The sequence below is a fragment of the Quercus suber genome, unplaced genomic scaffold (genome assembly GCF_002906115.3).
Source record: "Quercus suber isolate HL8 unplaced genomic scaffold, Cork oak 2.0 scaffold_716, whole genome shotgun sequence".
NCBI lineage: Eukaryota > Viridiplantae > Streptophyta > Magnoliopsida > Fagales > Fagaceae > Quercus > Quercus suber.
Window position 1 is genome coordinate 250,829 of NW_027070157.1, and position 13,071 is coordinate 263,899.

General features: G+C 29.9%; 1 protein-coding gene across 2 annotated transcripts in view; it reads right to left on the reverse strand.

Annotated features, from left to right (window-relative positions):
• Nucleotides 1–235, reverse strand: part of LOC112023007 (MADS-box protein JOINTLESS) — a 16,419-nt gene extending 16,184 nt beyond the window's left edge. The window contains exon 1 of one of the 2 annotated variants that reach the window (XM_065766550.1): nucleotides 1–232. This exon is cut by the window's left edge and continues 76 nt beyond it. In XM_065766550.1, the coding sequence (XP_065622622.1) occupies nucleotides 1–106 (106 nt within the window). In that variant the 5' untranslated portion in view covers nucleotides 107–232. The other variant, XM_065766551.1, reaches the window with a different exon arrangement.
• Nucleotides 236–13,071: the final 12,836 nt, after the last annotated feature.

Sequence of the window (13,071 nt, forward strand, 5' to 3'; positions counted from 1 at the left end):
AGAGCTCAAAAGCTTTCTTAAAAAGTCCTCTCCTCCTCTCTGGGAATGTCACCTGCCTTGCCGTCGAGTTGTCAATCTTCTTAATCGGAACTTTCGTCCGTGTCATTTTCCCAGATAATAGCTTATCAGACCCTTTACTTCAAAGTTCGAACCAAATTATTAGCCCAACCTTGTATTCCAGAAATAGATACTACTTGCATACAAAGCTGCGAGAGAGAGACAAGAAAATTATGTTGAGAATAGTAAAAAGATAAAAATTAAAAAAAAAATGGTCGGTTTGGATTGCACTGAAAAGGAAAAAATATGTGTTTATATTTTTTCTGTGGATCTGTATACTGTTTATAAGATCTAAAGTAAAGAAGTCCCGTAACATTACACACTTAAAAATATTTTTGCTACAAAATTTTCAATTTTTCAGTCACACACAATAAATATTATGGTTTTGAATGGTAAAGACTATAGAGAAATATAAAATGAAATCTATGTATTATTGTACTGGAAGAGGAATATTTTCTTGATAGAAGTTTAACCAAAGTTTCAGATCAAAATATAACAAATCGAACTGCACCTGCTTTTTTTCTTTTTTCCTTTTTTCTTTTTTATGAAAAAAACTGCACTCACTCAACCAATAAAAGATGGAAAATATAATATTTACCAAAAATATTATATATAAAATATAACAAATCATGCTGCGCTTGCATTTTCTTTTCTTTTCCTTTTTCATGAAAAAAAACTGTACTTTACCTACAAAAGATGGAAAAATAAAATAAAATAAAATCTGAGCAAGGGTGTATCCTACAAGCCTATACAGCCCACATAACTAACAAAACTGTTCTTTCTCTCTCTCTCACACACACACAAAATATATATATATATATATTATTATTACGTGGCATGGAAGTACACTAGATTAAGGATCTGTTTGGATACAACTGAAAACTGAATAGTACTGTGAGACTAGTTTTTAATGAAAAAGTTGTTGAAAAGTGAGATTTGTGGGTCCCATGAACAGTGCATAGGACCCACTGATGTGCTGAAAAGAAAAAAGGAAAATTCCAACATTGCGACTACTGTTCATGAATAGTGCATGAACAGTAGCCATGTTTATCTCTCAGACGCGTGCCAAGAAAAAAAAAAAAAAAAAAAAAAGAAAAATGCTAGACGCAAACACACTGGCTTTCAGCCGAATCCAAATGTAACCTAATATTAACATTGAATTTATTATTCATAAATTATCTATTAAAGATATTTTCTTAATCCTTTTTAATGTTACATCGTAATTTGAAGATGAACAAAACCATAATTGAAAGTTAATGTGTCGAAAACACAAGAGCTGTTTAGACCCCAAAATTAAAAATACAGCTTGGTTGATTTTACACTAAGTTAATACTAAGTGCTGAATAGTGTAAACACAAGCGTATAAGCAAGAGAACTATTCTAATCCATATTTAAAGTAACACAGCAGTAAAAATGAAATGAACAAGAGTAGGGAAAAGAGATGCAAACACAGATAACACCGAGACATGTTATCAAAGAGGAAGCTGAAGAACTCGGAGAAAAACCTCTCTGTCGCCCTCTAAGCGGAAATTGATCCACTAGATAATCAGTTGGGATACATGGGTGAGTAAGAGACCCTTCAAGCCTAATCTACCCAATGTATCTAAGTCCTCCAAGCTCCAACTCCAACAAAACTTCTCGAAATTGTGTCTTGTCTTAGTTCTCTGGATCCCGCAATAAGTTACATGTTGCATTTGCCATCCTTGCCTTCTTCCAATGCTTCCTAGCAGCATCAAAACTTCACTTGACACTCTTAAATAGTATGATAAATGTTTGGGCTATCAACCTCTCAATGGTATGGAAATGGAGAGGTAGGAGTTGAGGAATTTCTACTAGCAAATGTGTAAAAGATTGTGGGTATGACAATCTCTAATTCTTTAGGCGTTTGGCTAGGGTTTTCTCTTAAAAGCACTCCTCAACATTTGTGAGTAATGTAGGTATATATAATGTGGGTACAGAATCAAACTGGATAGACTGGTAGAACAGAATGCCTCATGGGTGTCTCACGGGAAGGTCTTACCCGCAAGATACGCACGAGACATAGTTGTCTCCATCTGACCTGACTTTTCACATTCTAGCACGTGCAGGACACATGAGTCATTTCGCGGGTAACTAAGTCGTGATACACCCATGAGAAATCTTCAGTCTTCAAATGCTTGAGTCTTCACACTCTCTCTTTCTATCACACAACCCTTACAATGAAATTCCACAATAAATACAAGGTACAACAGATTGAATAAAAATACAATCAAATTTGGCACGGAATAAAAGCTAACAAAATATGATGTTGTAAATAATAACTTTACAATAATAAAAGTTAAATTATAATTTTTATCTATTCTTATTTTTGTTTCTATAGATATTATTTAAGTTCCTTTATTTACTCTTTTAATAATAATAAAAAGTTCCTTTATTTACATTTGAATCTAGTTTTTCCATCTATCTTCATCTAATTGTACCTTTAAGTCATATTTCTCTCCAACAGAAAATCACGTCATTTTCCGGAAGAATTACATTGAAAACATACATAATTTAAATGACTAAATTATAAATAAATAAAAATTAAAACCATAAGAACAAAATTGAAAACTAATTATGGTTAGATGATGCAATTTGTATTTAGTCTTTTAAAAAGTTAGGTCAGGAGCCTTATGAGTGAGCATTAGTATCCAAGGATACCCAAAAAAAAAAAAAAAAAAAAAAAAACTTATTTTGTATTTTCAAACACTACTTTATCTATTTTATCAACCCATTTTACAACACACCATATATTTCAATTTTTTTTTACATACAACCCAATAAAATAATATAAACTACCTAATAAAATAATTAAAAAATATTATTCTCTCTCTTTTTCCCTCACTCACTTTCTCTTTTCACACACAACCACATATTAATATATATATATATATATTTTACAATCTATGAACAATCAGAATCCATATATGCAACCTTACCTTTCATAGGTTACAAATTTTTTAAGTTTGCAAACCCGGATGAAATGGGTTTTAGGCAACTTAAGTTGTAAAATAATACTAGTGCTTTAAGAGCATTCACAAAAACTGTCAAATGCTAAAAAAATTATTTTTTAACAGCTCACACCATAAAATAGGCCTACTGCTATTGCCGTAATATTTAGCATCCAAGCTACAATAGAGTGTCACACCCTACTGTAGCTTCAAAGTTATAAATAATAATAATAATATTTTATATCATCCTCTCCCTTTTCATTAAAATAATATTTCTCATTCTCTTTCTTTCATCATATCTCTGTCACCCCTCTTTCTTTTTCTTTTTCCGTTCAGTGACTTCAATCTTCACCATTTCTATCTCCCATTTCTGTCACTCCGTCTTCTCCCTTCTTTCTTTTTTTTTTTTTTTTTTTTTTTTTTTTTTTTTTTTTTTGTGGGTCGACTTCGTGTTTCATGGGTGGCTCAGCTCTTGGGTCTCGCAATGGGTTTTGATGGGTTTTTAATTAGAGTTGCGGTGGTTTCTGGCGGTGTTGATGGTTTCCGGCGATGATTGTGAGAGGATTATGGGTTTGTGATTTTGGTGGGTTGTTTTTCTTTTTATTTTTCTTTTTCCAATTGTTGGTAGTGATGACGTTGTGGGTTTGGGTTTGTGATTTGGTGGGCTATTTTTCTTTTTCTTCTTGTTGGTGGTGATGAGGTTGTGGGTTTGGGTTTGTGATTTTGGTTGTTGGAACTGTGGTTGTGGGAGGTGGTGGCAGTGGCAGTTGTTGTATTTGTGGTGGCTATTGGATAGTGGTTTTTTTTTTTTTTTGGTGGTGGGGCAGCAGGTAGTGGCTAGCCAGGGTGTGGGTGTGGCTATGGCTGTGGGTTTGCTTGGATAGAGAAGAAAGTGGTGGCTTTGTTCAGGGAAAGGGAGAGACAGATAAGAAGAAAGAGAAAGAAACACAGTGAGAGAATAAAAATAATAATATTTAAATGAAGTTGTAAAAAAAAAAAAAAACGTTTATGTTAGATATATTGAAAATGATGTGTTAAAATAAATAAAATAGTGTTTTAAGAGCATCCGCATCTGGAAATGCTATCTCATTTCATTTTACCATTCCAAAAAACTACTTCATCAATTATATCATACAATTTTACAATACACCCAACATCTCAAATTTTTTTTTTTTAAATATTCTTTTATTCTTTTTTTTTTTTACTATTTCTCTTTTTCTATTCATTTCCTCTCTTTCTCCCTCAACCTCTAGCATTGGTTTCAACACACAGAGCTACACACACACAGACCCATGATACACCGATCACCTATCCAAACCTATCACCACACATACACACACACACACAAACAAAAACAAAAACAAAACACAATCCATCACCACACACAGCAATCCACCTATCCAGAATGTTCTCTTATTTTCTTTCATCTTCACACCAAAACAAAAACTGAACACAATCCAAGAGTTTCAAACCCCAAAAAAAAAAAAAAAAAAACACAAAACCACCACTAGAGCCCTCACTTTGATCCAAACCCATTTAGGCCACACCGATCCAGCTATCTAGAACCTTCTCTTATTTTCTTTCATCCTCACACCAAACAAAAACTGAACACAATCCAAGAGTTTCAAACCAAAAAAAAAAAAAAAAAAAAAAAAAAAAAACCCTACCACTAGAGCCCTCACGCCGATCCAAACCCATTCAGGCCCATCAGAGCCCTCACGCCAATTCAAACCCATCGGAGCCCTCACCCCAGCCCACCGACCCACCATCGTCAAACCCATTGAAGCTTATCAAAATCACTATCGGAGCCATCCGATTCCACCAATGTCAAAACCCACAGGGTCTTGGGTCTGAAGAGAGCAAAGAGCAGATGATAAGGAGAGAAGAAAAAGAGAGAAAAAAAGGAGAAATAATAAGAGAGGAGAGAGAATTTCTCAGGTTAAAAAGTCTAGAGAGTATTAAAAAAATAAATAAAAAATTATACCATTCAGCTACGGTACCATCTTAAATGTAAGATGGTACTATAACTCTATGCAAAAAAAAAAAAATTGACATTTCCCAAGTTTAGCCTTCCAATTGCTGAGCATTTTTTGGGCCTGAATGCCAAATGTATCTTACATTTGGCATATGGTAGGCCCACTGCTGATGCTTTAAGATGTTAAATGCTAAAAATTTACCTCTCTTGATACGAATGCTCTAAGTAATATTAGTATATTACCTAATTCTTTCATATAAGAGAATTAAAATTCAAATTATATATACATGAGATGGGTTAAAGTTATACTTGGTGTAACTTTAAAGAATTACACATTTTCTATACCTTTGGATTTAAGTAAATACAATAATAATAAAAAAATGCTTATTAATACTAATATTTTGATTAGAATCTCATTTATTATTCCTTTTTTATGACATTCCATACCTATCTCTACTCCCAAAATAATTTTCTCTCTCTCTCTTTCTCCTCCACCGCATGATATTTAGAAGGGCACTAAATTGATGGATACCAAATTGATCATCCCAGGGGTGTATAGTGCTACACTGGTGCATAAAGTGGTCATGGTGATCGTGTGAATGAGTTTTTATTTTACTGCGTTGATAGCAAAGGAAAAACAAGATAGGGAATTCATTGTAGTCTAATAATGCTTGGGATTTTTGTATATACATGTTCTATATGTACAAGTTTTATGTCAAAATTATAAAAAAAAAAAAATTATAGTCTATATTTAGATAATTCAAAATAAACTATAGTCTCATATAGGATTGGGTTTAAGTTACACCTAGTGTAACTCTAAGCAATGTTACACCAATCGATATTTTTTAATTATATGTGAATTTTGACAAATCAACCGTTGGATTACATGACCTTTGTATATTCTCCACGCTTACAAAATTTAAGGCGATCAAAGATCAATAATCATGTTATCTATCAATTATATAAACTCAAGTTTTTATAGTTTAAAATAATGCATAAAAGATGAGCTTTTTGATCGAATGGTAAATAACATCTAATTGGTATGAAAATTGGCATACATGTTAAAAAAATATAGAACATGTAATCCAACGATGGAATTTTCAAAATATAAATTCCTTAATAAGTTCTTGGGTGGTGTAATATTGGTTAGAGTTACATCATGTGTAACTTTAACCCAACCCATATATATATATATATATATAACTCTAGATAGGTGGTGTGCAGTTGAATTTGAAAACTAAAGAGACTAAAATAAAGTTCAATACAAGGTTATTTAAAACTAGACACAAAAAGGAAAGTTTTTTTTTTTTTTTAATTTTTTATTTTATATGAAGAAGATGCTAAATAAAGTTAAGAACAAATTAATATTGTTTCTAAATAATTTGTAGCTTTTAGTTTCATCCTTTAACCAATGCTTGTGTTAACTTAATTATTCAATTTTGTTTCGAAAAAAATAATAATAACAATTAATCCAATGTTACACTTATTCCACATTCCTTTTAAAAATTGAATGTAGAGTGACTTTCATTTTCATGATATTGCTTACAAAGGCATGAGAATAAAGAGTTCAAAAGAAATTGAAAAATTGCCGTTTATTTATATATGGTTTGGCCTTATTATAACTTAGGTCATAAAATTTTTATTTTTATATTTAAAACCCTATAATTTGGACTAAAATGCAACCAATTTGCATTTTGTGAAAAAATTATTTATTCCCTTTTTGTTTTCATGTATTACAACTTAGTTTGACAAACTTCTCAATTACTGCATTTTCACCCCTAAAATTTTTAAAATAAAATCTAAAACTCTAATTTTAATGGAATTCTATTGATTTTGTTTTAGTCATCTTATGGGTAAAATGTAAAAATTGAAAGATTGTAAAATTAAATTGTATTTGGACAATATCTAGGCGGATATAGTGGCAGAGGATCAAAGAGACCGGGGTGGGGGAGGGGAGGGTAACCTAAAATTTTCTAAAAATCTTGAATATATATATATATATATATAAGTTGGGTTCAAGTTACACCTGGTGTAATTCTAAATAGTGTTACACTACCCAATAACTTGTTATTAAATTCATATTTTAAGAATCCCACCATTGAATTACATGTTCTATATGTGTTGAACATGCATGCCAATTTTCATGTCAATCGGATGTGATTTACCATGTGAGATTTTCAAAATATGAATTCTAAAACAAGTTATTAGGTGGTGTAACATTGCTTAGAATTACACCAGTTGTAACTTGAACCAAACTCATATATATATATGAAATGGCAAGGTAGCTTGACTTCTAACATCCTACATCTTAGTTAAATTTTTTAGATATCTATAAATAAAATTGTTATTTTTTAAGTATATAATTTATTTAAGAAATTGTAAGGTTATTCATATTTATTTAAATAGAATCACAATTTTATTAGGGTTGGACATTTATAAATTATAGTGAACATGGTTATGTTAACAATTATCTTAAGTAATAATGAGAATAAAAGGAAAAAAAAAAGGCTTTTATTCTTACACTTTTGTAGACACCTAATTTTACAACCTGTATTTAACCTCATCTAGAGACAAAAGGGTAATTTTACATCTTGAATGTAAAATCGTAACTTTTAATCGTAACTTCATTCGCTTCATATTAAACAAATCTTGAAATCTTAATAATCAAAATTACGGCTCACAGGCTTCAATCGAAACCATTGGATTAAAAGATATTGTGAAATCAAGTTTTAACTACTAAAATGTATATACAAGGTTGAGTTCGATCAAATGTGATTGTGAACAATTGATTTTAATTGGTACCATGAGTATTCAATTTAAAATTGGAGACATGTCATAATCCTAATTGATTGAACTAAAAATAATTGCAAGGTTGCACATACTTGATTAACTCGATTATCAAATATTAATGATTTCTCAATTATTGTTGTAATTATCCTTTTAAAAGGGCAATTAGGAAAAATTAAGTGTTTTTAGGGCCCTAATAAATGTGATAGGGTTAAAATGAAATTTGCTCACTCTTTTTTCAATATCCTTGAATCATTACTAATATATATATATATATATATAAAAAAGGAAAAGGTTTTTATATATATATATATATATATATAAAGAAGAGGCTAAATAAAGTTAAGAAAAAATGAATATTATTTCTAAATAGTTTGTAGCTTTTAGTTCCATCCTTGAACCTATGCTTGTGTTATCTTAATTATTCAATTTCGTTTCGAAAAAAAAAATAATAACAATTAATCCAATGTTTCACTTATTCCACATTCCTTTTAAAAATTGAATGTAGAGTGACTTTCATTTTCATGATATTGCTTTACAAAGACATGAGACTAAAGAGTTCAAAAGAAATTGAAAAACTGCCGTTTATTTATCTATGGTTTGGCCTTATTATAACTCAGGTCATAAACTTTTTATTGTTATATTTAACACCCTATAATTTGGACTAAAATGCAACCAATTTGCATTTTGTGAACAAATTATTTATTCCCTTCTTGTTTGCATGTATTACAACTTAGTCTCACAAACATTTCGGTTACTACATTTTCACCCCTAAAATTTTTAAAATAAAATCTAAAACTCTAATTTGAATGGAATTCTATTGATTTCATCTTAGTCATCTTATGGGTAAAATGTAAAAATTGAAAGATTGTAAAATTAAATTGTAATTGGACAATATCATAGGTGTATATAGTGGTAGAGGATCAAAGAGGCCGGGGTGGGGGAGGGGAGGGTAACCCAAAATTTTTTAAAAATCTTGAATATATATATATATATATTTTAATCCTTAAAAATTTTATCCAAAAAAAATCTTATATATACATATATATATGAGTTGGGTTCAAGTTACACTTAGAGTAATTCTAAATAGCGTTACACTGCCCAATAATTTGTTATTAAATTCATATTTTAAGAATCCCACCATTAAATTACATGTTCTATATATGCTAAACATGCATGCCAATTTTCATGTCAACCGGATGTTATTTACCATGTGGGATTCTCAAAATATGAATTCTAAAACAAGTTATTGGGTAGTGTAATGTTGCTTAGAATTACACCAGGTGTAACTTGAACCGAACCCATATATATATATATATATGAAATGGCAAAGTAGCTTGACTTCTAACATCCTAAATCTTAGTTAAATTTTTTAGATATCTATAAATAAATTGTTATTTTTTACGTATATAATTTATTTAAGAAATTATAAGGTTATTCATATTTATTTAAATAGAATCACAATTTCATTAGGATTGGACATTTATAAATTATAGTGAACATGGTTATGCTAACAATTATCTCAAGTAATAATGAGAAAAAAAAAAAAAACAAGGCTTTTATTCTTACACTTTTGTAGACACCTAATTTTATAACTGGTATTTAACCTCATCTGCAGACAAAAGGGTAATTTTACATCCAGAAGGTAAAATTGTAACTTTTGACTGTAATTTCATTCGCTTCATATAAAACAAATGTTGAAATATTAATAATCAAAATTATGGTTCACAGGTTTCGGTCAAAACCATTGGATTAAAAGATATCATGAAATCAAGTTTTAACTACTCAAATGTATACACAAGGTTGAGCTCGATCAAGTGTGATTGTGAACAATTGATTTTAATTAGTACTATGACTATTCAATTTAAAATTGGAGACATGCCATAATCCTAACTGATTGAACTAAAAATAATTGCAAGGTTGCACATACTTGATTAATTCGATTATCAAATATTAATGATTTCTCAATTATTGTTGTAATTATCCTTTAAAAAGGGCAATTAGGCAAAATTAAGTATTTTAGGGCCCTAATAAATGTGATTGGGTTAAAATGAAATTTGCTCACTCTTTTGTCAATATCCTTGAATCATTACTAATAATTTTTTTTTTTTTGAGGAACAATTACTAATAAAAAGTTAAAATATATTGTTCATTTTTTTTTTAATGTATTGTTGCTAATTATTTAACCATAATAGGTTTAGACAAATGGTTTTACCGTTTTATTTTTATTTTTATAATTCAATAATTAGAAGAAAAGTATTTGTCAATTGAACTACAATGCTATTGGCAAAAGGTTTTATAATTTAATGACACATTTTTGTAAAAATGAGGTGATTTAAATGTTTGATAATATTCTTTGATATGTTAAAAAAAAAAAAATACTTAAGTTTTATGCCCAAAAAATGTAAAAAGAAAACCAACAATACTACTAAATATATAAAAATGAAAATTTCATTTATATCATCTAATCTTACAAAGAGAGAAGTAGAAAAAGAGAAAGTTCAACTTTATTCCTATTTGGCAGAATTTACTTTGTAACCCTATGCTTTGGAAGGTGTTAATTTATTTTCTTCATTATAAATAATATAATGGAGAAAAATGTTTATAAAATAATAATAATAATAATAATGGAGAAAACACCAAGAGAGTAAAAATGATATATATTCAGATCGAAAGAGTGAAAAAATAATGAAAATGTTGAAACAGGTATAATATATAATATTGGAATCAAATTAGTAAACACAAAACTGTGGGCCCCAAAAAAAATAACATGTTTGGTAGGAGTGTTATTTTAGAAGTGATTGAGTTACATTTCTCATTTTAGGGTATTTAAACACTAAATTTAGAAAACTCTTCTTATCAGTTTTTAATTTTGAAATAACATTGTTCAATGGCACTTTGTAAATATTTTAAAAACTTTAGGTCCCACTAATTAGACTACATGTCATCACTTTTTAAAAAAAAAAATACGCACACATACTAAACACACAATTATGTCTTTCTTACTTTTGAAATGACGTTATTAGAAATATAGTACCAAACACATTTTTTGTATTATCTATACTACTATTTAAGGAGTTTTTCTTGTTTGGATTCTTTATTTTTTTAGTTAAAAAATACCTCTACACCCCTATGTTTAAGTAGAGACAAAATTAAAGAACAATTTGATAAAAATGCAACTCTAACTCCCATTAAAATATTATCTAAAAAATAGGATTATTCTCCTGTTAATTTTCAAATTGTTTTATCTACTTATAAATTAAAATTTTAAAATAAAAATAATATATATAAAATAAAAACAAAGATTTTTTTTTTTTGCAAAAAAAAAAGTCTCATCACACGTGCAAAACACATGTGATGAGGCTAGTGAGTCCTTTAAATATATATTTTCACAATATTTTTTAAACCATAATTTTTATATTATTTTAAAAAATAAATAATAATACTCATACACCCCTACTAAACCGACTTTAAAATACTACAAGATTTAGTAGCAGACTTCCAGTAATAAAAAATAAGGACCAATGGAGAGGTCATCTAAACTTTTTCAACCAGAGATAAAGGGAATAGATTTTTGAGGCCACGACTTTTTTTAATGTTTTGCAGAAGCGGGCCCATGACTCGTGGTCCAGGTACCTTTTCAGATACAAAAATGGAACCTTTTTATTTTATTTTTTCAGAATAAGATAATAGCAAAAATCACATTTTCGTTTTTATATTTCCAGTTGATTTTCACTTTTGTTTGTAAATTTAATTTTTATTGTTTTTAGTTCTTATGTTAAAATACGCTTCTCATTTTAATTCCTGTTATTACATCAGGGACCAAAAAATATACACATTACAAATGGTAGAATTAAAAAATATTAAAAATATTTTATTTTATTTTAAAATAAAATAAAATTTTAGTTATAATTCAATTACTTAGATAATAATTGGTCTTCACGTTCTTCTTCCAAGAACACCAGAAAATAAAAAATTTAATATTTCCTCCTCTTTTATTTCATTTTCTTAGCATCTAAACAAGTAGATTAAAAAAAAAAATTGTAGTCCATTTTTCACATTTTACAAATTCTCAAATATAATAATAATAATAAAAAAAAAAGAACCACAAATCTCAATCTCTCTCCGTTGCTCTGTGCTTCTTTTCTTTTCATTTCAGAGGATTGGAATTTTGGAATCTCTCTTCAAATTCACAAAAAAGGTTTGGTCTCAGCAATGTCTTCTTCACAGTCATCACCAGGCTACTACAACACACTTCCCTCCACATCCACAACCACCGCCCTCAGTTCCACCGTATCAATCATGGGTAGCAAAGGCGCTGTTTCCTTATTGAACAACATCGCACGCGCCGCCATGGGTCTCAGCTCATCTCTCTACACCGTCGGCGGCGGCCAGCGCGCCGTCATCTTCGACCGCATCCGTGGAATTCTCGACGAAACCGTCGGCGAAGGCACCCATTTCCTCATCCCATGGCTCCAAAAGCCGTCCATCTTCGACATCCGCACAGCCCCACACTTTCTCCTCCGTCTCCGGCACCAAGGACCTCCAGATGGTCAACCTAGCCCTCCGCGTTCTCTCGCGCCCTGAGGTCACGCGCCTCCCTCAGATCGTCCAAACCCCAGGTCTCGAGTACGACGAGAAGGTCCTCCCTTCAATCAGCAACGAGGTCTTGAAGGCCATCGTGGCTCAGTTTTTTTTTTTTTTTTTTTTTGCATGATACGTTTAGATCTAGATTTATGCGGTTTTTGGATTTTAATTATGTTTTTAGTTTATTTTTTTATTTAGTTAAAATTAATAAATTATCTTTTTAAAATTTTTTTAATTTTACCGTTTGTCACGTGTGTATTTTTTGTCTTTGATGTAACAGTAGGGACCAAAACGGAAAGTATTTTTCAAGATAAGAACTAAAACTGATAAAAATAAAATTTAAGAATCAAAATGAAAATCATCTGAAAATGTAGAAACGAAAATGTAGAAACGAAAATGTGATTTCCGCCTAAGATAATTTGATTGAGAAGAAGGAACAAAAATGGTCCAATCTTTGCTCAAGCAATATGCTCCACATATATTGTTCCATATTGCCTGGGATAAACTGGCTAAGCACTCTTGTCACTTGTTCTAGTAGATAATTTTATATAAGTAAATATTAATAAGCACCGTGAACTGCTTGTTAAGGTTAGATTAATGCAAATCTTATTTAATAAAAAAACTGAATTTATTGAAAAATAAATAGAGAAAACTAACCCCACAATCTATTTTAACATTTTTTTTTTTTTTTTTTTT